Source organism: Falco cherrug, chromosome 6 (genome assembly GCF_023634085.1).
Source record: "Falco cherrug isolate bFalChe1 chromosome 6, bFalChe1.pri, whole genome shotgun sequence".
NCBI classification, from domain to species: domain Eukaryota; kingdom Metazoa; phylum Chordata; class Aves; order Falconiformes; family Falconidae; genus Falco; species Falco cherrug.
The window spans coordinates 44,874,871-44,902,827 of record NC_073702.1 but is presented as its reverse complement, the minus strand read 5'-3'; the positions used below and the strand labels follow the sequence as shown (position 1 = coordinate 44,902,827).

Sequence of the window (27,957 nt, the reverse complement as noted above, 5' to 3'; positions counted from 1 at the left end):
GTGGGCTGAGGTCTGGGACTACAGCAGTATTGCCAGCCTCCAAAGTCAAGGAGTTTATCTTGCTTTTGTCTGAAGTGCTTTGCTTCCAGCTTTTGTGCCTTCACCCTATGCTGTGGTCACGTTCTCCAGCTTTTCTTTGGAATTAAGAGGGGGAAAAAAGGAAAGTGAGTTGAGATAAACCTTTTTGTTTCTGAACTGCTTGCTTGGCTGGCCTGGCCTCGAATGGGAGTTACGTGTGGAGATCCAAAATGCCCAGTGGTTCAAGGTTAACAGCACAACAGTGCAAACTGGCAACATTCCACTCATTAATTACCCTTTCAGGAGCTGTGATTTCAATAGTAGGAATTTCAGCTTCTGAAGTGATGTGTCTGGGTAATGCTGTAAAACTCACAACTAAGTCCTCTGGGAATTGCTTAGTAAACTGCGTCAGACCAGCGAATAGCTAAAAGATCATACTATAAAGCCTTATAGTTCTCTATTTCACTATCCTGTAAACCTCCCAGAATACTTTATGCTATATATCTCTCAGTCTTTTACATTAATGCATGCTAAACAATGAGGGTTTTTTTGCTACGTCTTTCGTTACGCTGAGGATATCAAAGCACTTTCATATATAAATTCATAGTGAACAACACCAACACTAATACAAATCCTGCCTGGGTCTGTATAGCATCCCCAACTCACATAAAGGCAACACTTGAGCCGGAAATACTAATTGTGTTTTCATTTATGTAATGCAAAGTTACAGCTAGAAACAAGAGAGAGAAGAGTAATTCTCCACAAAACACTAACAGCAGCTATAGTCAAACTCTGCATTATTTAAAATCACTTAGTTCCAGACACCTTGTATCAGGACTTTCCAAAGCTCTGGCTCAGTATCTCTCCGGACCTCTGATTAATATTTAATTATAATTCAGAAATGCAAATGTTGCACATTATACAGAGGAACAAAAAAATAATTACAAATTACCACAATAAATTTCCAACACACAGGAGAACAGCTGATACGGCTTTTTGGAAAGTACTAAATCAACAAACGTTGTAGAAAAGATACATCTTCAGAACTGGATGAGGCCACAGATTTAGCTGAGATAGATAAGTTCACATAAAAGGCTGGGGCTCAACTTCTTAGGAAGTTTATAACGTGAAGGATGCTGCAACGCACTCGGCACCATGCATTAAACCTCTCATATGAGTACATTTACCAAGTGTCATGGGTGATTCCAGCTGTCCTGTGGAAATGGCTGTCACAGAGAGCTACTCAAGATAATGCTGCAATGACCACATGGAAATTGAAATACAGTAAGTTGAGTATAATCATAATAATAAATAATTATAAACACCACCCCCACCACCCCCCATTTAACTTGGTGGTACATATCATGTATACAATGTATAGAATATAAAAATCAATGTAACTGGAATTGAAAACATGGCTGCTTTTTTTTGCCAGATGTGAAATTCTACATAATCACCATCAACCAGAGGGATCTGTGCATATCATCATGCTTGAGGCTTTGAATCTACACAGTTCAGCATGATAATCTGTGACTCAGAAGATAAGTGCAAATCTACTGATGATATTTTCAGATAACAAAGTTGCAAAAGGAGACAATAATGAAAGGAGTGGTTTGCTGATAAAGGGACAACTGAGCCACACAGCAAGCAAGACATAACCAAACATCACACACTATTATGGCAAGTAAAACCCAGAACATCTAGAACCAGAAGCAGAAGACACTCACAGAGAAGGAACAGTTCTGGCAAGGACTTGCATGCCTTCACAGGTTATTAGCAGCATGTGAGACCTTACAGGCCAGAATATTCCTAGTTTCCCTTTTTCCGAGAAGCAGCAGCAGAGAGGAGCAGAAACCTGGCACAGCATTGATGTAACCACTGAGAGTCCATTTTAAGGAAAAATGCACAAAGTTCACTGCGGACTCACAAGGAGGATGAAAAAAAAATGCCCTGCAATGGAAAAATGTTAAGAAACTGAGAACACTCAGCTTGAAAAGAAAATGAGAAGGGGAAAAATACAGAGAAGGCCGAGAGGTCACTGCACCATGTCATGTAAGAAATTACACATGAAAGCTTACATAGGGGAAACATTTGATAAAAGGAGGCTTTACATAGTGGCAAATGTACTCTGAAGTTCAAGAAAAAAAAAAAGAGTCAATTGGATTTCTCAGAAAAATTAAGAGGAAAAAAACAATTTACAATCCAAGAGAACAGTTTAGTATCAGAAGAATTTACCAAGGGCAGCAGTTCTCTATTACTGACGATTTCAAATCAAGACTTGAATTTCCTTTCCTGAAATACGAAGGTTTTAGGTTCAAACCTAAAAAGTCTGTATTGTGCATTACACAAGGGTGAGAAAGACTACTAATTACTTGGGACTTCCACAATCCATCTTTTTGCCTGGCAGGATCAGCTATGCAATTGTCACTATCAGCTCCAAAACCCTTAAGCACAATCTATTCTGTTGCTTCGCTGTCCTTGTTGTTCAACCCTTTTCCTAGGTGTCTGATCTAGAGTTTCAATGCAATTTAAGACCATCACATCTACTATCATTACTCATAAATAACTGTACAGTCCCTTTATCTCTGCAGAACTTTTTTAACATAAAATTCAGAAGTGTTATCATAGTCACCTCTTTCCCAGTCTTCTCTATTTTTTTCTTCTCTGCCCTTTCAATCTTTCCTCATAGGTAAATTTTTTATATATCTGATCATTTGCTATACTCTCTTTTGGACTCCTTTGGAGTAATCAACATCTTTCTTAAATTACTCCCAAACTGGTAACATTATCTATAGCGTGGATGTGAGCACGGAAACCAAACGACAGTAAAAAAAAAAAAAAAAAAAAAAAAAAAAAGGATACTTTAGGCATTATGCCGGATCCCACCATAAGTAACTAAATTTCAAGCAACCATCTCTATTCTGAAAATATTTTATTACCAGCTGAATGAAAGCTAAAATGTCTATTATGCAAAAAACACAGGAAATCTAGGGAAATAAAATTTAAATCAGATAACCTAAAAATCTGTGGACTCACCACAGAGCAATGTTTTTTTTAAAAAAAAAACCAAAACACCACGACCAAAAAAACCCCTTAGACCATACAAAGGTCAAACTGCATAGCAGATTTGTGCTTAGCCTTCCATCAAGTCACAGTTAAAAAACATCATTACACACTCACATCATTAAAAAAAATGTAGTATAAAAAAAAGAAAAAATATGCAGGAGGGATTACAGCACCATGTGGCCATTCATGAAATGTGTACTTTACAAGGCAGACCTCACATGACGGTAGAAAGTGTTTCATGATGTGTTAGTAAAAAGTGTGGATTATAATGAACACACATAAAGACACAGTGTTAAGGCTGTGCACATAAGTTTAGCTGACATTTCCCTACTTTTAAGAGCTTACCAAGAGGGTAATAATTTTTTGTTACCATGTTTTTAATGACATTTCCTAGGTGTGTATGGTTTTTTTTAAAAGGAGAAAAAAATCCTCAACATGAAACCACTTCAGTAGATAATCTTAGGCTGCGATCATTGTTCGGAGTTGTTGACTCAAGGATGAATTTGAAGAGCCCGATTCCTTCCCACAGCTGACCTGTACAGAATCAGTACAAGCTGCCTAAACTACTGCCATTCACACAAAGTATGCCTGAATTTGCACTGGAAGGGTCATGGACATTCAGCATCTTGTTATGCTAGCTCCACACATTTGCCCAGCACACTATTTTCAAAAGCTAGTGAAGCACTGTTAACACACATAATAGGCATGTTCTGCAAAGCATCTATGCTCTGTGTGGTATTACCGGTTCCAGAAAAAGGCAGAAACAAGAATACTGAAGTTATTAATAAACCTGAAATAAACCTGTGAAAAACATCCCATGACTGTTGTAAGTCAATGAAAAGAGCATCACAGAATCACCCTGATTTTATCAGCCTCTTACCAGTCTATTAAAAAATGTAAAAGTTAAATTCTATTGCCAAATCAATGGACCAAAGACATATACATAGGCTAACTTATGGCAAAGCAAGATATTTATTTGCCTTAAAAAATGGTGAATATATCATCCAACCCTTACAAATGATCAACAAGCTAAAATGCAAGACTTCCAAACACCATGCTGTCAGCAGAGTGTGCTCCGGCTTTCAAACACACAGCTCCTTCATCACACAACATATAACCAAGTTCATTCCTTCCGATTCACCTCCTTTTTGTTTGTTGGCTACAGACACATTTTACAGACCCCAAGAACAAGGAACGCTGTAATGACAAAGTGCTGTGTTAAAATGCAATTTTTAGAGCTGCTTCTGCATGAGAAAAAAACACAAAACTGATGAGTAACAAAAAACCATGAACAATACTCAGAAACTAAGTTTAGCTTTGGGTTTATCCAGATGGGAAACTCTCTTGGTTTATCTCTGTCTTCATACAACATGTGATTCACTGCTACCCATAATTCAGAATTCAAGTCAGAGTTGAAGGAAAGCGTCCAAACTGATCAGTACTGCTGCAGGTGACACTGTCTGCTGCTATAGCAGTCTGATGTACTCATTTTTATTAGGTAGTGTTGGCCATTATGTCTGTTTAAAAAGTAATATAAAAAAATAAATAAATCAGTAAAGCTGATAACAGACTGTCTACCAAAAAAAACACTTTTCAAGAAAAACAAGAACTTTATACAATAACTCTGCTAATGAATAACAGAAACCCAAAAATATTTCTCATGTTATTCCAGGGACTAAAAAGCAAGTACCTTCCCAAGCAGAAAGACAAAACAGATGTTTCTCTCCTCCCCAAAACCTCTCATGAACTGAGCAAGAGGCAGAGCTGGGGCTGGCATCCCAAGCAGGGCACAGCGAGGTGGCCGCTGGCTGTGGCCCAGCAGAAGGTCCAGCAGCACTGTTTTGCTTGGCTTTCCCTTCAGCAGACGCACCTGCAGCAGTGTGGCTGTCTCTGAGTCTTCTACTGGCCTTCCAAATTTGCTTTGAAACTGGCCAAAAGGTTCAGAAATTACTTAGCCATTAGGTGTGGGGGAAACTGGAAAGATACACAGAGCAGCTGGAACAGTTGTATGAGTCTTATTTTCTTAGGAAATTATGCTAAAAGTGTTGTCCCCTCCCCTCAAGCACATGCACACCTATGCTAAATACATGCTGCAGATATTAAACTGCTGCTGAACCGAAGAAGGCAGCAGCCTGACAGCGCAGAAGGGATGGCTCCTCGTATACTAATGCTGGGCAATAATTCACCCTGGCTTTGAACAAGTAAGATATACTAAACTGAAATACAAGGGCTAATTAAAATGTAAGATTAAGTTGACTCCATGCTTTATCTCTGCATCTCCTTACCACATCATAGGAAATTTTAAAGGAGATCACTCCCCAGCGGCCTGTAACTACTGCAGAAAGTAAAGAAATCATAGCTCCAGTAAGACATGAAAAAGCCTGTTTCTCTCTTTGGGTGGTCTTTTTAATGCTTCTCCCTCCTATGACTTTACCCTGATCTAATCAGCCAGCCTTTAAACAAGCAAAAGTCACGCAGCAGTCACTGACAGAGGCACGTTTGTAAGTTTTTACACGTTCCCCTGTAACATTCATTTACCCCACCACAGGAGGGAGCAGCCAAGCTTCCAGCTCTGCCTGAACCAGAGTCCATAAGTGCGTGCTTGGACCATAACAGTTCAGTGTCGGAGGGAGGAAAGCTGCCTTCCCATGTCCTAAACGTGAATTGTGCAATTATCCCCATCCCTGACCCAAAATTGTGGCCTCACCAACCCCTGTGCATTCTTGCAAACGTTTTTTCTGCTTCTCTGAAATCTCTGACACACCAAAGACCTTGAGTTGCTGCCCAAAGACTGTTACAGTTACTTAATTCAGCAGAAGATTACTAAGAGGTCAAGCGGGGCTATTCCAGCTTCAGGATTCTTCCTGCTTCATTTTTTCTCAGGCTAAATAAATAGATGACAAGCAGCATTTATGATAAAGCACAGCAAACAACCTGCAGCTATCCTGAAATAGCTTTTTGTCTCTCTGCAGGTTATTCTAGTTCTTCACAGCTTCTGCACTCTAACACTGTACTGCTTGGATCTACCAACAAGAACTGCAATCTCAGCAGATATATCAGCATATATATCTTTACCAGCTTAGAGTAGAGATATTCTTTAATATTCACTTCTGATTAATATTTTGGATGCTTTTCCAAGCAACACTAATATATAAACTTCAACTCAGAAAGAGAAAAAAAAATATCAGTATTTTCACTAATTTAATGGCTCTCACACTTTTTAAATACATGCAGCATTGACTTTGAAAAGGAATTGGAACATGACAAAGATAAATGGTGGCTGTCATCCTGGTCCTGCAACATGCCCTTTTCAGGCACACAGCCCTGCATGGAGGCAAACCTCCTAAATTCCTGAGTATGCACAAGTGGAGGTGGGTGTCTCTGCCCTGCGCACTACAGACCACAGCACAGGTTATGACTGACAACTTCTACAGCTCCTTAGGTATGTGACAAAAAAAGGTTTTTGTTTTTTTGGTGTGTGTGTGTGTGTGGTTTTTTAAACATAGACCAACGCACCCCAAGAGTACAAATACACACACCAAGGGAGATTTTCTTTTCCATATTTTTCTACTTCACAACATCCACTGCAGTCTCACAGCAGCTTGTAATTTTGCAGATTTCATGTCATTATTTTTTTTTCCCCTTGGTTAACACATTGAAGAATAATGAAGGCCATTTCTACAGAATGGGAAATGTCAGCCTGGTAAACAGTGATCAGGAAAGGATCTAGGAAACACACGAGAAAAACAACTTGCCCTGAAAGTCCAGATTGCTGTGGCCCAACTGTATCTTTAGAAGGTATAAGCACAGTGACTGCATTCTACCATACACAGCATTAGTGAAGCTGATACAGGTCCAGAGCACGGTTTTGATGCTTGCACTTAATAAAGACTATGGGACTAGTGGAGAAGTTTCAGAGAAGGGTCACAGGGTTATTACATGGATGAGGAAAACACCTGCTGGCAAGAGGCTTGAGAGTACCATGGAACAAAAGAAGCATTCCAGTCAATAAAGAGCAAAAGCCAGAGCAATTCATGTTAGAAATTAGCCACAATAATTTGACAGTAAAGTTGGCAGACAAATGGAACCAAGTGCCTAAGGAGGTGGCAGAGGTGGTGTAACACAATGCCTTCAAACATAGCCTGGATGACTATTTCATGGAAGACTTCTGAGAAATATACTCCTTTTCCAATCAAGAGCAAGAAAATCCCATGCTGGGCTAGCCTCAGCAGCCACAGCCAGTATGAAACCAAAAAGCACCTAAATGCTTACCTCTGTGTATAAGAACATTTTCAAGTAGGGTTGTAAGAAAGAAGTCAGGTATAGAGAGGTCAGTCCAGCATTTAGGGTGAAATGAGTAGGACACAACAACCACAGAGCCGTAATGAAAAGCCTTGACCCAGGAATCACAAGTAAAGGATAATCAATAAACAGCACCACCTTCCCTAAAAGAAACGTTCCTGAAATGGACTGGATTGAGTAGCCACCCTCCCGAGGCACTGGGTTGTCTCCTAAAGCTAGCCCTAGTGCACTGGACTAGGAACACAAGCCGCAAACCCCTGGAAATAAAAGCCGTTCCTGTAACAAGTGCTACGTAGAAATTCAATCACATCAAGGAAAAGCAAGAAACTTATGCTTTTATCTTCTGTTTGAAGCTGCAATGAATTAATTAATGTCTGTGAAAATTCACTTAAGATTTGCTTCAATGCATCCTTTTAAGATTTATCTTTTTGTCTGCCTCTGCACTACTTTGAGTTGAGAAAAGATAGTATTGAACTAAAAGATGAAGACAAGGAGAGTAAATGAGGATTTATTTACTCAGCTGAACCAGCAGGGCCTCTTAAAACACTGTTCAAAACCAAACGAAAAACAGCCCTGGCAAGCAGTCAGGTCAGGAAGAGATTATCAAGTTCTTCGAAATTTGTTCAGCAAAACTAATGGTGCCCCAGAAACATGCATGTGCTCAAATTCACCACTAAAGGCTTAGCTCACTTCCACTAGAAAGTTTTTTCTGGAAAGATGACAGGCTTCCTTTTTTTTTCAGTTCAAGACAATTATAAGTAAATGCTGTGATGCTCTGCTGAATAATCTGAGAGGTTTAATGCTGACAGGTTTATATTATAAGCAGGTGCAGGGTGCAAAGCGGGGAAATCCAAGCAATCTGTCATTGCTGCTATTCACATCAGTGATGTTAAACAAAAATGGAGTTTATTTTTCTTACTACTGTTTGGGAAGCTGAGAAGCACCAATAAGCACCAACAGGTATGAGGAAAAGGCTGAGGTACTTAATGCCTTCTTTGCCTCAGTCTTTAATAGTAAGATCAGTTGTTCGCCAGGTGCCCAGCCCCCTGAGCTAGAAGACAGGGAGCAGAATGAAGCCCCCATAATCCAAGGGGAAATGGTCAGTGACCTGCTACAGCACCGAGACACACAAAAGTCTATGAGGTGTGATGGGATCCACCCAAGGGTACTGAGAGCTGGCAGAAGTGCTCACCAAGCCACTTCCAATCACTTATCTGCAGTCCTGGCTAACTGGGGAGGTCCCGGTGGACTGGAAGTTAGCAAATGTGATGCCCATTACAAGAAGGACAGGAAGGAGGATCCGGGGAACTACAGGCCTGTCCTGTCCTCAGTGCCAGGGAAGGTTATGGAGCAGATTGTCCTGAGTGCCACCACACAGCATGTACAGGACAACCAAGGGACCAGGCCTGGTCAGCACAGGTTTATGAAAGGCAGGTCCTGCCTGAAGAACCTGTTCTCTTTCTATAACAAGGTGATCCACTTAGTAGATGAGAGAAAGGCTGTGGATTTTGTCCACTCAGACATTAGTAAAGCCTCTGACACTGTCTGCTACCACATTCTCCTGGAGAAACTGGCTGCTCATGGCTTGGATGGGCATGCTCTGTGCTGGGTGAAAAACTGGCTGGACAGCTGAGCCCAAAGAGTGGTGGTGAATGGAGTTACATCCAGCTGGTGGCTGGTCACAAGTGGTGTTCCCCAGGGCTCTGTACTGGGGCCAATTCTGTCTGATATCTTTATCCATGATCTGGACAAGGAGATGGAGTGCACCCTCACTAAGTTTGCAGATGACACAAGCTGGGTGGGAGCGTTGATCTGCTTGAGGGCAGGAGGGCTCTGCAGAGGGACCTGGACAGGCTGGATGGGCACAGCCAACTGCATGAGGTTCAACAGGGCTCAGTGCCGGGTCCTGCACCTGGGTCACACCAGCCCCACACAGCGCTACAGGCTGGGGCAGAGCGGCTGGAAAGGGCCTGGTGGGAAAGGGCCTGGGGGTGCTGGGTGACAGCCATGAGCATGAGCCAGCAGTGCGCCCAGGTGGCCAAGGGGGCCAACAGCGTCCTGGCTGGTGTCAGAAGCAGTGTGGCCAGCAGGACGAGGGCAGTGATCACCCCCCTGTACCCGGCACCGGTGAGGCCGCACCTGGAACCCTGTGTTCAGGTTGGGGCCCCTCACTGCAAGGCAGACACTGAGGTGCTGGAGCGTGTCCAGAGACGGGCAACGGAGCTGGGGAAGGGTCTGGAGCACAAGTCTTAGACAAGAGGAGGCTCAGGGGCACCCTGTTACTCTCTACAACTACCTGGAAGGAGGCTGTAGTGAGGTGGGTGTCGGTCTCTTCTCCCAAGTAACAAGTGACAGGATGAGAAGAAATGGCCTCAAGTTGTGCCAGGGAAGGTTTAGACTGGGTATTGGGAAAAGTTTCTCCACCGAAACGGTTGTCAAGCATTGGAACAGGCTGCCCAGGGAAGTGGTTGAGTCACCATCCCTGGAGGCATTTAAAAGATGTGTAGATGTGGCACTTAGGGACATGGTTTAGTGGGGGACTTGGCAGTGTTAGGTTAACAGTTGGACTCGATGATCTGAAAGATCTTTTCCAATGTAAATGATTCTGTGTTTCTAGGATTCCAAGTGAAAGCAAAGCAGACTCTTGCTTTGCATGATTCTGCTTACATTTTCTCTGCTACTCTAGCACCTTGGTGACATACTCTAAATGGCTTAACCCAATCCCTACAGATCTTGAAAGCACGCAAGCACAGAAGTGGAAGAGGTTCTTTTTATCGAAACAGTGACCTTGGAGCTTACCAAAAGAGTAGCAAAGATAACATCTGCGATGGCTGCTCACGGCAAGCTGCCATCTGTCAGCCAGAAAATACTACGATACTTTGACCCATATTCTTTTTGGTTTCTGGGGTATTGCGTGGCTTTTATGTTGAGCTGGCAGAAAAGCTGGAGCAAATGGGAAGACCAGTATTCCATAGATAATTTGAATTCAGCTATCCACTAGAAATGGTCTATAAATGAATAATTTCAAAAAAAACCCAAACAAAAAATCAAGCATAACTAAACCACTTTCACAATATTGTAATATTTATAATGAGTACTTAAAAACATTCTTGAAATTTCTGCAAAATCAATACTTAACACTCCAGATCCTAATGAAATCAATTAAAAAAAAATAATCACCCTAGAATTAAGGAACAGAGTAAATATTCAACGTGGTACTTCACTGTTAGGTGTAACTGCCAACAAATTTTGAAACTAAAGACTAAAACTCTCAAAAATTATTAATTTTTCAGAAAACAGTAGGAATTGTTAAACCAATAGTAAGCAGTGTTGATGCACTTCAATGACGTCTCATTTAAAAGACTCATCAGACTTTTCACTATTCTACAGCTACCAGTTAAACCAACATAAACTGAAAAAATGTTTTTCGGGTTTGCAAGGAACAGCCAAAATACTGCAAAAACTTTTATACATCTTATATAATTTTAATGTATTTTCAGAAATTTGTATTGAAAAAAAAAGTAGATATTTCATCTCATGGATACACAACAGGAGCAACATGTTACTTATGTGGCTAGGATGTACCATATGTATGGAAAATGGTATCTTGGGAAGAGCAAGAGTTAATCATGTTCATCTTTTTCTCACATACCTAATGTTGCACACCATCTCTGAAAAATCAGTTTAATCAAGAAACATCCCTTTGACCCTCAGGTATGGCTACTTGTTTAATCAGACAGAAGAGATCATTTACCCAAGGTGTTAAATCCTATTCTAATGAGTTTTATACTTTAAAGATAATAAATTAGAAACAGAACTCTCATGGAATCAGAACAGAAAACACAGACAATCAGAATTTTGTTTAACTCTTCTTGTTTTCATGTGATGAAATTATGCCCATAGTGAAATTATATATCAATTGATATATATATATCAATGAATTTCCAACTGCTCAAAATATTTTGTTTTCTAAAAATCCAAAACTAAACAACAGCCCCCTCCTCAAGTGTTATAATTTCCTTCTACACTCTCTACCTATGCCTAGACCCATACATTCAAAGGACGTGCACTGACATCACCACATAAACAAAATGCTGGGAAGTTAGGTAAGCTCTTACAAAGATCTGCAGAAAAATTTTTTATCTAAATATAAGGAGTCCAACCTAGTGGCACGGATGGCATGGTTCCTGAATATAATTTCCAAATTAAATTTACAGCTTGGGCAATAACCATCTGCAGTCAGCTTTAACCCCTGTGTCCTGGCTAAATGCTAACTAGCATCACTCGTTCACATCCTTCCAAAAATTCCTCAGAAGTTTCATCCAAATGCAATTTTCTTCACATTCTGTACTATAAATGTCTCTAGAGTCTTGCTACATACTTTTAAATAGCTGTCAGAAGGGACTGCACTCCCATGATACAGAGCATAATCCATTTGCATGGTTTATAAACACTTCCATATCCTGTGGAATGGGGACTATTTTGTCAGAACAAAATTAAATTGGTTAAATTGGTGAAGAGTCATTCCAGGTAAAATATTAATGAACTCAGTAGAGTTTTCAGTCTTGTATTAGTATCTGGCTATACAGAGATAAAACATTCACAAGTGTGCCGCCACTTTTAAAACACAAGTGCACAGTTTAAAGACCCAAATTACCATCTCATGGACGTTGGCTGGAAAAGTTGTAAACCAAGATCATCTTGGAGGCAAAGGCATGCAACAGCATCCTGGCTTTTCACAAACGTGCTGTACATAACTGTCCTATAGCAAACAGAGCACGGGAAAAAAACCTCCAACTTCTGAACATGACTTCCAGTGCCAGAAAGGGGGAAGGAAAGTACATAGTATTAGAAAACAATGAAAAATACTTTTGATTCAAAAAATGCCTTACCTTGAGAAGTTGAGGAAATGTACATGTCTGGTGAATAAATAGGGCTGCTCAGCAGTGCTTATGTTTTTAATCAATTCCATCTAAAAAGAATTAAGAAATCATTTTATTTTCCATGTTACATCAATGCACATTTTGACACAACCACAACTCTCAAACAACACACGATGATATAATTTTCAAGTCTGAATTACTCAGAAAGTCCTTCCCCACTATCCCTCCCAAACACTGTCAATAACATGGCACGACTACTATTTCGTGTTGAAGCATGAAAGGTTAAGCTGCAGACATGCTCCTGCTATCATGGAGCTTATGTACTTTCAGAAGTGGCTATCAGTTTGAGGAAAGGCATAAACTAAAGGGAAAATCTAAACCCTGCCTAAATCTGCACCAGAGCTTTGCAAATGACACTGGTTGATTCACCAGAATGTCAAAATGTAAAATGTCTGAAACTATGACAGAAAGTGGGAGCTGAGTCCATGACCAGTTTCATGTAACAACAAAAATTGCCAAAACACTGATTGATTTGCCTGTTTAAATACAGAGATCAGCACTTGCCATTCCTTTTACTACTACAGCAAATTAAGAGTACAAATTAAATGGGCATTTTTAAAAAGATGTTGTTAAGTTCTAGTTCAGGCGCATTCACATAATTTTAATTTTAAAAAATAAAAAAAATATTTAAATTTGCAGGCCATTATAATGGAATAATGTAAACAGCATATATTGAAGACTGTGCAGCATGGATATGAAAATCTATGTTGCATAAGCCGAGCTTTAGCTATGAGCTAGAAGAAATTAGTCTAATGGAGTGTCTGATGGAACATCACACTAAAGAGTCAATGTGTCCTGGTTAATTTTGCTTCCTTAATATTAATTTCCTAAGATTTACTTTCAGATTTTCTGTTCTGTGCTCAATTGTGGGCTATATTGTAGACACTGAAATGATAGGTTTATTGATTTTACAAACTGGGTAGTAGGAAGTAATACAGAAAGTAACAGAAATTCATAAACTTGGGGGAAAAAAAGAGATAAGAGAAAGTGAACCAAATATTCTGGTTTGAGTCATATCAATTCATGTACTAAATTTAAATATAATCAAGGAGACATTAATTAAAAAAAATATCTATTTCTTAAAACTTGAATGCTACAGCTGATGTAGACAAAATAAGGGAAAACATGGGGTCCAGCCTGTCATGTGGTCATGGACTGGCATGTGATAAGTTAAAAGCCTGAAGAGCATGGTAGAAAATTATGTCCGTGCCATAACAAATAATAAACTACATTTAAGGGACAGCAATTGTCTTTTTTCCCTCCCCTTCTATTTTCTGGTTTCAATATACTGATATTTTGCCATTTTTTTATACCGTGTGTCACATTTTACTGCTTCTCATCCATCTTTCATTCTGGTTTTTTTCATAGGACACATAACCTGCCGCCTTCTTTCAGACAACACAAGCTATTGCCATTTAAATTCTAGGACCGAATAAAAAAGTACACATACTAATGGGCTTTTCTCTACTTTTCCTCTGCCTTCAATAATTTTATACACATACATGTATGATGACCACTGAAGCAAACAGTTCAGTTTGTCCATCTTCTCAGGATGGATCCTCTCCTGTCAAACTAGTTGGAGTGCATCAAGGCATATTAGGTATAGACCTTGTATATTAAGGTCTATTAGGTCTGAGAAAGGCTGTAAACCCAATGGAATGGAAAATAAAGAAGAGGAGACTGCCAAAAGAAAGCAACATGAAAGGAAAAAAATCCCCAAGAGAAAACAGAGAGATGTGTGATTTAAAAAAAAAAAAAAAAAGAGACAGGAAGGAAATGGCCCCCCTGATTTAGTCATATATGGACCCTGGACTGTTAGATTCAAGTACAAACAGGACTTTATACAGTTCCTTCAGTACAATATAAATGCTATGAGCACGAAATTCATAAACCTGAAGAGCAGAACTTGCCCAGACCGGAATTAGAAAGTCCAGGAAACTTTGCAGTAATTGGCACAAAGTAATCGAGCGGTTTTTTTTTAATGATCTGAAGAGATAAAGGTTTTCCTAGCAAACCAAACAAGCTGACATTTCTTTAGGACTAGTAACTCTGCCAAAAAATTATATTCATTCATCTTGCGAATGAAACAAGGGGAGACTCTAGAGGCTGGGTATCAGATGTCTCAATTGTCGTCTTTTTTTTTTTTTTTTAACCCAGACAAGTTACAGGAGAAGCAAAATATGTAGAACTGTATGAAGCTTTATTGGCATTTTACCTGCGTTATTCTATCTGCAGGAAGGAAGGAAGGAAGGGAGGAAGATGGCAGAAGGAAGTCATTGATATGGGATAAAAACTCTTATTCATGCCGCTACAGTCACCACTCTAATCCCATTTTGGAATAAATGAGAAAACATCATTAGAATATAAATATGGAGACATAAAGTTAGTATACCCATTCAAAGTAATCCCGCTGAGTTTAAAAAGACAGGCAGCTTTAATGTAATACCGCTAGATAAACCTGTGTGTATGGGTACATGTGAGTGTTACAGAGTACCACATGCCTCCCTGGCCCCTCAGCTCTCCCTGGGGCTGGTACCAATTTGCTAATGCCAGGCACATTCACATTACACCACCACTACATTTCCCACTGCACTGCGCCTGATGTCAGTGTCAGGCTTGTGTCAAACTGCTGTTAGACTAGCACAGGCACTTCTGCCTCGGGAGCAAAGAGAGCAGGACAGCATCTGGCTCTTGCCTTTTTTTAATCTCTTGCTATCAAACCCAATCTCTTGAGCTATGATAATAGCTAACTCCAAAGCAGACACAGAATTTTGTTTCAACTTAAAGTACCTTCATATTTAGACACTTAATGATCAACTGGACTTGTAAGCAGATGTGGATAAAGCTACAACATGCATATGAACAAACAAGCAAAAAACATTCTTTAAAAATCCTGCCAAAAGGGTAAGTAAGACTCAACAGAAACAACACACAGATGTCAGGAGGGAAAAATAAATAACTGTAATGGCTCACGGCCACATGAAATTGTGGCCGTATTTCCCAGAGGCCTCCCTCTGATCCCACTATGCTGAACTAATTTCAGTCTAACAAGCCAAACGTATTGCTCAGGAATACCTAGGGATCTGACCCTCTTAAGATGTTGTTAAAAGGGGGGAAAAAAAACAAAAAAGAAAATCTTCCAACGTTTCCCAGAAGAGTAAGATCTCTAGTGGGTTTTTTTGTTTGTTTCTTTTTTGTTAGTTTGTTTTGTTGAGGCTTATTATTTTTTATTTTTTAACAAGATGGTCAGCGTAGAGGACCCACAGAGAGTAACAGCGAGCAGAAGATGAGAGCTAAGGAAAGGAAGAACCTTTGGATGGGATGAGTGACGAAGGAGAGAGAGAGGTACATACAAGCACAGGTGATCTAGGAGATAGTCTTGAACCAACATAAGTTGGAGAAGAGAAGAAAAGGCACAAGCAGCAGAAGAACTACCCTGGCAAACACCATAAGGAGAGAGACGAACCAGATCACATCCATGTTTGGTGGGATAAGCTGTAGAATATTCTGAGGAATCCTGAAAGGAGCACATGCCCACTAGGATAACGGTCCATAAAGAGCCATTCCTCTTTCTCACTGCTGCCCCGAGCTCTCCTGTGGGAGTTAGGCTGTTTCAGTGAAACAGTGCTGAGAAAGATAGTAATTTGCTTTTGAAGTGAGTAATTCCACTAGAGAGTTAATGCTGCTAAACAAGGATCCAGGGAGAGGGAAATGCCAGGACATAAAGAGTGTGCAGGGAGGGACAGGCAGTGACACCCTGCACCCATGTGCTCGCATCCAGCAGTGGAGCCCATGTCACAGCCCAGCCACGTCAGCTTGACTGCTGGGCAAAAGCGAACCAAAAGTACTGGGTGCACTATGCTCCCTGAGGGAAGGGGGGAGTCTGCAGAGATGCTGAAACACAGCAAGCAGTTGCAAAGGTCTCTGTGCTGTGGTCAACACACATTTGCTGTCATTCCACCTCTCCCCCTCAAACACCCGCTGCTTGTAAGGAACAGTCTTTAGCCTAAATGCTGATTTGCTCCCTAGCATAACATCTTTCTGCCACAGTGATTCCTTGCTTAAGTTTTTACTCTCATTTTTTCTCCAAAACCCATTTTCTACATTAGCTTTTGAACAGGACATTTAAAGAAAACCAGTTCTGCAAACAGAGGCAATCCCATAAATCACAAGCTACTTCCGAATCTTCAAGCCGTCCTGAGCAAGAACACCATGAGGCAATACCCTCAAGGGGAAAGAGGTTTCCTTAGTCTACTGTCCTACACTACCACTGTAGGATCTCTTCAGCTGGCCATGCTGAAGAAATCAAACCCTAATGGCTCAGCATCATCCGTGTATTTGTACTCTGCTGCTGCTGCATTGTAAATAACAATCCAGCAGATGGCACAGCGAAATGACTCCGAGAGAGACTGGATGGGGCCCCTCCCCGAAAGGGGAGAAACGTGGATGGCTTTGCTCCAGCCACAGCATTGTTCCTGCACAAAAACTCAACTCAGGCTTGCCAGAGAGAGGACACCTTCTTTCCCTCTTTTGGAAATGGCCAGCCTCCCACACTGACTACTCAGAGCAGCCCCATTTGGTTCAGGATTTGCAATAGGTAAATTCTACTGGGAACAAAAATTAGTAATCGGATAATAACGCCCACCCAGACATCAGCCAAAATTGTGTGTATCATCAGCCAAAGCTGCTTTATTTCACTGGAAGAATCCGAGGTCAAAACGTATAAAAACAATGAGGCAACTGGGATTCTTTAAGTGAGGTCAGCTGGATCACACTATGGTCTACACTAACACTGATACAAATAGGAAAAAACATAAGTATCTCTGTGTCTGTCTATCTTCTGAGTTCTTTACTTTCTTCTACTGTTTTCAGTCTCTACTGAAGACATGTAGGGTCCAGGAGGCACAAGTATCTACAGGTATTTGGTATATCACTTTCATCTTGGTATTCATTTCTATAAACAACTCACAGGAATGAGACTACATCTTCATTTTCAGCTCTCAAAAACTTGGAACGGTTTCAAGAACTTCTTCAGCTCCCCAAGCTGCTATGATCAATTTTCTGTCTTTATAAGCGTTTAAGAAAAAATAGTGATGGATTTTTAGTGTATTAAAGCTGGCTGCACGGCCACAAGGACGGGTGCTAGAATGAAACCAAATGAGGATAAACTATCAATTAGTCCCATATGTGACTGGTATTTGTGTATCTATAAACATACTCATTTTTACTTCTCTGAATGCAAAAAAAAAAATGGGGGTGGGGAAGGAGGTCAGGGAAGGGGAAGAATTAGTTTTGCAACAGTTTGTGTGTCATTTTAAAGCCATATCAATTAGACTGGCTTTGTATACATGGATATTACGTATTATTTTCTGTATTTAAATTAACTGAAAATATTATAGTAAATCTAAGGCAAAATTAACTCATCTATTCCCAGAACTCACTCCCTTATGCCCATAGATGTTCAAAGGTTGCACTTCTAATTGCTGACAGGCACACATAATTTGGAAAAATTTCTTAGCAGGAAGGAGCTTGGAAAATGCAATGAGAATATGGATTCTATTATGTGCAATCCCCGCAGTCATTAAGAACACCTAGGTCCTTACCTTTATTTAACAGCAGCAGACTGCATAAGCTAAATATTTACAGAAAAGCCTTGGATGGATCAGGGCTTTAACTAAACACAGGACAAATGACTGAAGGGAGAGAGACATATCTTGTGCGAGAAGTCCATGCTCACACTGGGAGCCTACAGCCCAACCCAGCTCTCTTTTCTGTCATTCCAATGCCTGGAGCCTGAGACCATCCATTCTCTTAACTTCCTCTTGCGTACACCACATCAAAGGTGGGAGAAATAATTTATTTTTTCATATTCTGCTCATAAGAAATGAGAAGACAACTATAAATACCCTGAATAACACAACAGTTACTGTCTCCGGGCATGCTTCCTGGCAAGCATAGGCACTTTTCAGCAAAAGTACTCATTATCAACCTATTGTAACCATATAAATAAGCCATAAATTAAAACAAGGAGACCTTATCATTCTCTACTACTGCCTGAAAAGAAGTTGTAGTGAGGTGGGTGTTGGGTCTCTTCTCCCAAGTAACAAGTGACAGGACAAGAGGAGACGGCCTCGAGTTGTGCCAGAGGACATTTAGATTGGATATTAGAAAAAATTTCTTCACTGAAATGGTTGTCAATCATTGGAACAGGCTGCCCAAGAAGTGGTTGAGTCACCATCCCTGGAGGCATTTAAAAGACATGCAGATGTGGTACTTCGGGACATGGTTTAGTAGTGGACTTGGCAGTGTTAGGTTAACTGGACTTGATCTTACATGCCTTTTCCAACTTAAATGATTCTATGATGGTCTAAGTTATAGTAGTATGTGTGTGTATGTACATATATATATATATACACACACAGAATAAATCATCAGCTCTGTAGCGATACATACAGCACCATCTGTGCTCCAGTGTCTAGTAACTGGATAAACAACTTCTGGAGTGCAAAAGGTAATGCAGATATTTATCCTCTGTGTATTGGCTGCATCAAAAATAAGTCTGGGCCTCTCTGGAATCTCCACATACTGGACTAAAGCACAGAAGACTGTTGAGATGTGATCTTGTGTCACGTTTAACAAAGGACAATCCACCTACCAGAGAAAGGCAGAACAGAACTGAAGCAAAATTGCTGATGAGAGTGAAAGCTGATGATTATTAATACCTGAAAGATTTTTAGGTTTCATGATACATATCCCAATCAACAATGTTTTTCATTGAGTTTCAGTTGAAACAAAACCTAAACAACATGAAATGCAAAGGCTGTCATACCACAGAAATCCCTTATCCTATATCCTACAGTTAAGCAGAAAAACTAATCAGGCAGGCTCTGTAGCACACGATAGTTTGACCACAATGAGATGGGACCATGTTGCGAACTCCCCAGGCGCCATGACGCTGCTAGTAGGATACACAGAGGGATGCTGCAGAAGCCCAGGGCTTTCCTTAGCCACAAGCAGGGGCGGTGGGGGGACACTGTCCTCCCACACAGCCTTTTACTGCAGTGCTGCACCCAGCTGTGCACAGAAGCCTTCGGGCTGGTGTGGCAGCCCTGGCCGCCTGGTCCCCACCTCAGGCTGAACTTGAGTGCTGTGTGGGGTCAGATGAGCCAGCTGCCAGTGGGAGCTAAATGGCCACCTTGGAAGGGAGGAATGTGGGACCTGCAGGAACAAGATCTGCTCCCAAATTTCCATTTGGAATAAACTGCTATACCTAAAGTAACAAGCCTATGCTCATAAACAGGTTACAAATTAATCATCTCCATTAACCACAGCATGATGCCACTGGCAGGCCCATGTCTGTATTTTGATCATCACACACATCCTTTTGTGATTTACAGGTTGCTATTCCTAGGAGTGATGCAGGCAGGTATTGCAGCCTTTACCTGATCAGCAGATCAAAATAGCTGCTCTAGTCAATGTGTGTGGCTTCCAACTATATCCATACTCTTTGAAGTCTTTTTGCATCAGTAACTAACAGCAGTGATACTCACGGAAGGCGTACAGTTACCCTAAAACCGAGGGAATTTAAACAACTGGATCTTTTGTGGAATCGAAGCTGCAAAAATACTGCCCTCTGCAACTTCAAGGGAACATGAAAAGGGGTGTCTGGGTAAAGAGGTTTCATGTGGCATTTTCATTTGCCTTAGTGAGGGCTGTGCTATAACATGAAAAAGGCAGTTGACTAAGAAGCAGAGATAGAATCAAGGACATGTCAAATTATAGCAACACAGGTTAGCATGGCCCTGGGAAACAACATTTTGAAGCAAGCGATTACTAGAAGTGAATTAAGACAGCAAAAAACCCCACCCTGCTGGCTATTATTTACTACTGCTTTGCTTAAGGAGACCCAAGCTAGGTCCAAATAAACTGGCCTGCTTACATGATAAATGGCAGTGCCCTGCAGATACATTAATACAGGTTCCAGAAGCTGTTAGCACCTAACCTCACTCGTACTAACCCTTCTTGCCTCACTGCCGGACTAATTGCTATGCTGACTAAATTCAAGAACTGCCTCACTAGAAGTTAGTTTTTCTGGTTAGCTTCCACCTCATGTTGCTCTTGGCTCCACCATCCATTTCTCCTATTAACTGAAGCCACTTAGAGGATGAAGAATTCTGGCTGATTACTCAGGTCAAAGTAGCAGTACACCTTTTCAGTATTATTTCTGCTAGCATATGCCTTTGTTTCTCAGTTTCACAAACATAATAAGAAAACAGGATCCAAGATGAGAAGGAGTAACTTACCTGTTCATTTTTGGTCAGTCTTGTTTTGTTATGGATGTCAGATGTAACCAGGTTGAATCCATGTTTCTCTGATAAAATTCTCAAAAGCAAGACCACAGTTCGACTCCCACACTTTCCAACTCTGTTGTAGACCACCTGGCTGGGGAAAGGAAGTACCTAAATACAGATTGAAAAAAAAAAATGGAGTCAGTATATAGGTATTTTTGTTTCTGTGTACCTCTGAATCACAGCATGTTTTGACCATACACTGACAGATACATACAGGAGAATTACTAGGCCCCTGCCCAGGTCAGAAGCATTCACTTCCACCAGCAAGCTAGATGCTCTTTGGAATACAAACACTTGGCTCAGGAGGTGCCAAGCTGAGATACCGCCCTCATGGTCTGGTTTAAAGTAACAGCACAGATTGATAGCTACTGCAGAAACACTAAGCCACTGCTGATGTCTTCTAGTGAAGATGATGATGGGCTTAAGCTTGCTACTTGTAACCTCAATGCAAACAATCAGCTTTAGTCGATCACCTCCCATACAAAGTATGAAGAGGAGTGAATTTGCACTAGAGTTTGGCAACTCAAAGTGAAGTTGACATAATGCAAGAGGAATGCTTGAACTGCAAAAGTTCAGCATAACAAGAAAAAACCAAAAACACAAAACAACCACCAGCTATACAGAGCTAAAAATTAAGCAACTTTTTCAGTTTCAAATATAAACATGAATCTTCCAAAGAGACTCAGAGAACAGGTCACACCACTAGCTAGGTATCTACGTGTGGAACAAACAACGCCAGGGCCACAGGTGGCCTGGAGGCTAACCGGCACAGAACGATCACCTCCATCTTCATACAGATAACGTTCATTAAACCTCAAAACAGGACAGCCACAGCCAATGTGCCGATTCAGAAGGTCTCCAGCCCACGCTAACACTTGCGCCATGCTCTCCTCTCCAGGGAACCGGAACAAATGAGTAGTAGTTTACTGTCTTGAAGCATACTGGATGCAGCCTTGTTTTGTTCCTGGATGATGCCCATGGGTTATTCTTTCAGTAAAAGGCATTCTGAAGTCACACTATTGCATTAGACAAGCATTTGGTGCATAGCATACAGCAGCAGCATCTGATAACATAGGTAGAGGCATCTGCTGTCAAGCCTTTTGAACTGGCTAACAGTCAGGAGCTCACAGTCTCATCCACAGTGGTGCATATATGGCACTCACAGAAAGCTCATTTTTCTAATAACATGACGGCACAAAATATTTCCCGATGCTGGGCCTGCATCCAAATTCCATGCAATGTGTTCAGTGCAAGGAAGGGCTCACGTGCCAAAGCAATGGTGTGTCTCAACGTATAGTTACTTCTGCTGTTGATGCAATCATGTTCTCCCAGCAGAAGGATTTCTAACATAAAAGCAGTCAGATGAGGCATATGGGCTTCTGGCACTTCTCATGGTAATTGAACAGCTAACAGACCTTCATCAGAGAAGCAAAATGATTCCTCAAGCAACCCGTCAGAATACTTTCAGAGGACTGCAAACTAGAATAAAATAAAAAAAAAAAAAAAAAAAAAAAAAAAGGAAAAATCTGGATTCCCTTGCATATAATGGGAACATACTAGCATTTTGCTATCACAACCAAAAGAATACTACTATTGTAATGCCTGCAATGTTTAAGAAATCCTTCACTGCAACATAAACATGGATGCTGTCATTCTCCAAGTTACATGGGGAAGGGATAGGTATTTGCTGATCACGGCCTTGGTTAAGCTTTCCCAGTTCCAGGACAACACATCTCCTGATTCTGCAAGTAAATATGGGCCTCCTAAGGCTCATCCAAAACCCACGTAACACCAATTCTCATTTATAGAGTTTCCTATGAGAAACCTTGCCCCCTTACTCCTTATCAGTCTTTCCTTCAGAAGCCTTGCTTCCTCCGAAATGCTAAAACCCAGCCTCAATGATTAGAGAACTCCAAAGGTGATGAATTTAACATCTCTATGCTACAGCTTATATTCTGGATTGCCCTCTTTTTATTTCATTTCTTTGCATAACAGAAGCCTGCACCAATATTTGCCACAGCCCTGCAGCACTACCCACACAACAACAACGTAACTTGTGGAATGGAAGTTTCTTCTCTGCTCAGGCATACACTTTTGGCATACTTTGCTGTGCAAATATGTGAAAGTCTTCAACAGAAATGCTAAGGAGATGCTGACAAGTGCTAGTGAAAGAGCAAGAGCCCATACAGCATATATTTGCCTAGCATCCTGGAAATGCGATAAATGCTGAGAGTTTGAAGGGCTACAGAAACATTTTAAAATGCTTCAGAATTAAGTGTTTTGATTTTCACAGCAGAGCTGCATTTAGCAATACAGGGAGGAAAATTTTTTCTTTATTGGTACTTCATTCATTTCAAGGGGAATTTTGCTGCACCCAGATTACAATGAAGTTCTAATTAAATCCCTCACTTGATTAGCCAGCAACTTTGAGTGAATCTTATTAATAGCATTCTTTAAAAATGTAATAAAATTAAAGCAGGCCTTTGTAAAGTGCGAACAACTTTACCAGCTACAAAAATGACAGCTGCTACCAAGTTTGGCCAGTTCTCACCTTTGTTTCTGAAACTCACCTTCCTACGTAGCACAATTCTGTTCTGTGCACAGATGATAACCATGGCAACCACCAAAAAAACCATAAGCAAGTACTCACTGCAGATAAAGAAAACTGAAATAAAGGGCTATTATTTTCAGACAACTGTTTAACTTGAAGGAGGCCAATATATCAATGCCTTGATTCAGCAAACATCTGAATACACTTTGGTAAAATCGGACAAGATTCAAGATAAATGCTAAAGCTCAAAGCTCACTTCAGAACACCACAGTCATTAAAGGTAATCAAAACTTCAGTTGTAGCACTGCTGAATGTGCTAGCTTTAGGGGTGCACTGCTGAAGTTCTGCTCATGTTTCACCTGTTTACGTCACCATTCTACTTAGGACACCTAAATGCACCAGAGGGTGAGCCTGGTACACAAAGCCATGCAGTACACAGGCTTTTTTATGTAAGCAAGCATTTGTTTAATGTGACCAGTTCCCTTCAGACGCTGCAAATCTGCTTTCTGTGGTTTAGAAAATGCTAAGTAATTTCTTAGAAGAAGAAATACTTCTTCCAGAAACCTGAGTTTGTATCAGGCAGATCTGGAAATGCAAAAAATTTAAAACTTTTTCAGAGAGGAACTTCTTTCTTTTCCCCCTCACAATACTCGCAACAGATTCAGACAATGTAAGAGATGGTGGCAGAGGAGGCAGTTCAAAAGAAGGCTTCTATTGTATTAGCAGAAACAAGATGGAAAACAGCAGCTGGAGGTTTACAAAATGCTAATTGGATTACATTTTGTTTTACAATGAGGGTATGTGTGATGTAGACTGACTAACTGCTGAGGTGATGCTCTGGCAACCTGACAGTCATGTAATATACACAACTTAAAACTAGAGTGACTTTATTGAGCACTGCACCAAAGCCTAGAGATAATATAAACAATTCAAACATATAATTCACTTTGTAGTTACATAAATTAGTACTTACAGCTATAAAAAAGTAAAACCCACAGTGTAATTACAACAGCTCTCTCCAGGGGTTTGGAAAGTTATGTAACAATTTACTTGTCAGTTCAAACTGAGTTTTTTTGGTTTTTGTTTCACAGTTAAAGATGATGTCAAGAACCACTGTGAATGAAATCAAGGAGAAGAAAAAGCAAGTTTAACCCAAAATGAATTTCCATTACAGATGACGACTGTCAAGCAGCTCTGCAGGGTAGGTCTGCCAGTCTCAGGAGAGGAGCCATTTCTCAGATACCTTGACAAAAGCCCAGCTTCCATCTTCATTGGTGGCTTTGTCTCCAGGTAAACTTTTGCACCATTTAAAAAAACAAAATGAGGCTGGATAATTACTTGCAGTTCAACAATTTAGGGATCCACCCAAAGGCCTAAATCATTCTACTTTTACTGAGCCAGATCCAGTATATATTTTTGCTCACTCACCAAAAATTTCCCAGCCCAGGTACGATTTTCCCAGATAAAAAACTCCTTACATGTTCCCAGAAAGCAATCCATTACCTTCACAACTTCTGCATGTAAGTGACTCCTGCCCTGCCCTCACTCATGAGAGGGGCCAGAAGTAGGTGTCAGAACAGGCTTCTCCTTCCTGAACAGACACTAACCTGTGGTCAGACAGTGCTCCATGTTTATCAAGTGAATGAAGCCAACACAGACAAAACTGGTTAAGATCATGAAAGCAATGTAACATTTGCTGACATCACACATCTCTATATAGCATCACACCTTCTCAGTACAACCTCTCAATTTTTTTTCCTGTTCAACTAAGACAGAATTATAAGAACTTAAAAAATGGCTTACTGGGTCAAAGCAATACCCCATTTGGCTCATGAGTGATGGAGGATGCTTGTTAGGTATCTGCAAACCTGACTGCTGTCAGCAGTCCGCTCCTCTCCAGTGTGTCTTCTCATCCTCCAATGCCCCCAAAGATTGCACATAGGATGTTAGAAGGCACATCCTTGCCTGTTACCTGAAGAATTTCTTACACAACCTGCTATACCAACAAATTCCAGAATTTTGTGACTCACCATGCATTTCATTTTTAGCTGATCTATGATTTCCAGAGAATACCTGTTCTCACATTGTGGGTTCCATGAAGACAGATCAGATAATTCAGTCACCAGCTTTGAGATCATCTTAGATCCAATGGATGCCTCTCTTTAACTGAGGTTTGCCACAAGCCTGCCATGGCCCATTTAAAGACAAACTCTAGATTTAAAGTCACTAAGAGATAACATATTCCAAACCTAACTTCAAGAATTGCTGCACAAAATCTTATTCCAAACAAATATCAACTTATTCTTACCCACTTTTAAAGCGTTACAATGAAGAACTGCCAACACAAAGAGATGTCAACAGAAAACACGACTGAAAGATGAAAAAGAGAGAAAACAAAATAAATTACTAGTTAGCTTCCTTCTTCCCCAGCTAAACTACACAATCCAGTTATGTCAAGATCCACCTGTAGAGAATAGTGACACTGGACAGAGACAAACTTTTGGAATTAACCAACTCTAAAGCACACCAGACAGCATGAGCTCCTCTGTGGGTCACTGAAAATACAGTAGAAACCACAAAAAAGTTAAGGGTGAAGTTTGTTTGTTTTCAAAGTTTGAAAGCCATATAGCTGCAGCGGAACACTGAAAATAAGGCAGAAGAAGAGACAAGATTCTTCTCGTGCATTTTCATTAAACAACTGATTTAATTAAAAAAGAATGACTTCCCCCCCCCCCCCCCCCCCCCCGCCCTGCCCCAAACAATGCATTTCATCTGTTTGGCTGCTGACCTGTTTGGAAGAAAAAGTTAAAATGTGTTCTCTAATGATTCAACATCCCTAAGTACCAAAATAAATTGAAAACATACACATGGAGCACAAGCAGCAAAAGAAGACTGGTTGTAGACATAGTCCTCCAACCTATTAAGACTGAAGAAAAAAACTTCTATGACCTGTCTGCCAAAGCTAACGATGTGTCCCACAAAACAGATTTGTATAGCCAATATCAAAACTTCCAATAATTTTTCTGTGAAGTACTACACCCTTACACATCAAAAGAGTTCTGTCCAAATCATAGTGAATTCTCTCCCCATTAAGTCTCAGATCACATCCTATTACAAGAGACTATGGCTATAGATACAGCAAATTGAAACTATGATAATATCAATAGAATCCTAGGAAAATTACAAAGAATAGGTCTAAGATCAGGTTTCCAAAGTTTTAGCTGCACCCTTGTCAACACATTTCATTCTTTTTTTATACCTTACACCTGATTTACTTTCCTACAACAGCAGCTCACAGCTGAGCAAAACCTCTAATTCTGTGATCTGCTGCAAAAGATTCCCCACCAAAGAGAGCACAGAACTAGGTTTATTTCAAGTATGTGAAGTTAAGCAATATTCAAATCCAGCACACGTATACAAAGAGTCAAACAGGTTGATAAAGAGCAGATGCTGTCCTCACTCAGCAGCTTCAGATGGCCACTGATGTTAGGCAGCCTCTGAAGGTGCGAGCAGGACTCTTGGCTCTCATCACTCAGCAACACTCACTGGTGCAAGTAATGGCAGCTCTGACTCCTCTCAGGGATAAAGCAGGTGTGAGGGAATCACCTTATCAAACAGATGATTGCTTGGGGAGAGAGTACAACCAACACCTGCTAGATAACCAAATCTTTTCCTTTCACCCTTTCTTCACATAGATTGCTTTTCAACCTCCTCTTCATTCTTCTTGCTTTCTTCTGCAGTTTGCGACTTGTTCACCGCTTCTGGGACCAAAATTACATATAGTGCTGTATCTTATCACCTTAATGTCAGAGAATGGAACAGTTAACCTTCACATCTTGCAGACACCCCTTTTAAATACATCTAAGAACGGCATTTAGAAAATCAAAGCATTTGGGACTGTTACTGTCATAGAGAGGGGTGCAGAACATAAAGCCATCACTCTTTTTCTTCTTTACCCTACGTAAGTGTATGCAGATTACAATAGAAAAAGAACAGGAAGACCTTCATTAGTTTTCCTGTGAAAAGCAGTATTTTCATCTCTTACTTGTAAAGTTGATCACATTGTCAAAGTCTTCTTACTGGTATGCACCTATCAAGATAGGCAAGAGAGAGGACACAAATGATATAAGGTCATAGTTCACTGACACTGGTATTCATTGAGGGAACTAGCATGAATTCGGGTAGGTTAAGAATTTTGGTGTGACTTTCATTACCCAGTATTCCACTGGAAGGTTTTCCATGTAATATCAAAAAAACCCTTAAGCAGCAGAACTTGTGCAAGCCAGATTTTAACTCCAGAGCAGCTTCGTACTATATGTATATGTATCTTGGAACTGTGAAGTTTAAACCTGCTGCTTTTCCTCCTGAGCCCAGGGTTTTGTACTCTGTGATGTGCTCAGAACACACTGGCACAGTTATTCTCTCTCTAAGTGGTAAATCCTATCACATCCAACCCACATGTTTATGTTGGATACTTAAAAAATGAGAGATATTAAGTAGCTAAGCCAGGTTTTAAAACTTTTTATAATACATCACACCACTGGTGTTCCCTTAAGTAACCTAACAACCTTACAGTAGTTTCTATCCTTCCAATGCAATATTCACGAATTCACTCTGGGAGCCAATAATATTGGATTTGAGAGTGGTGAGTGGTAGACTAAATAATTTATTCCCCTGTATGCACTTGTCTTTCTTCACATTGAGGCTTAACCCTTTTGTACCTATT

General features: G+C 40.5%; 1 protein-coding gene across 1 annotated transcript in view; it reads right to left on the bottom strand.

Annotated features, from left to right (window-relative positions):
- UST (uronyl 2-sulfotransferase) overlaps nucleotides 1-27,957 on the bottom strand; it is a 166,402-nt gene that overhangs the window by 66,289 nt on the left and 72,156 nt on the right. The window contains exons 3-4 of the mRNA XM_055714566.1: nucleotides 20,633-20,788; nucleotides 12,279-12,358 (exon numbers count right to left, since the gene is read on the bottom strand). Of these exons, the coding sequence (XP_055570541.1) occupies nucleotides 12,279-12,358; nucleotides 20,633-20,788 (236 nt within the window). The remainder of the gene's footprint in view (nucleotides 1-12,278; nucleotides 12,359-20,632; nucleotides 20,789-27,957) is intronic.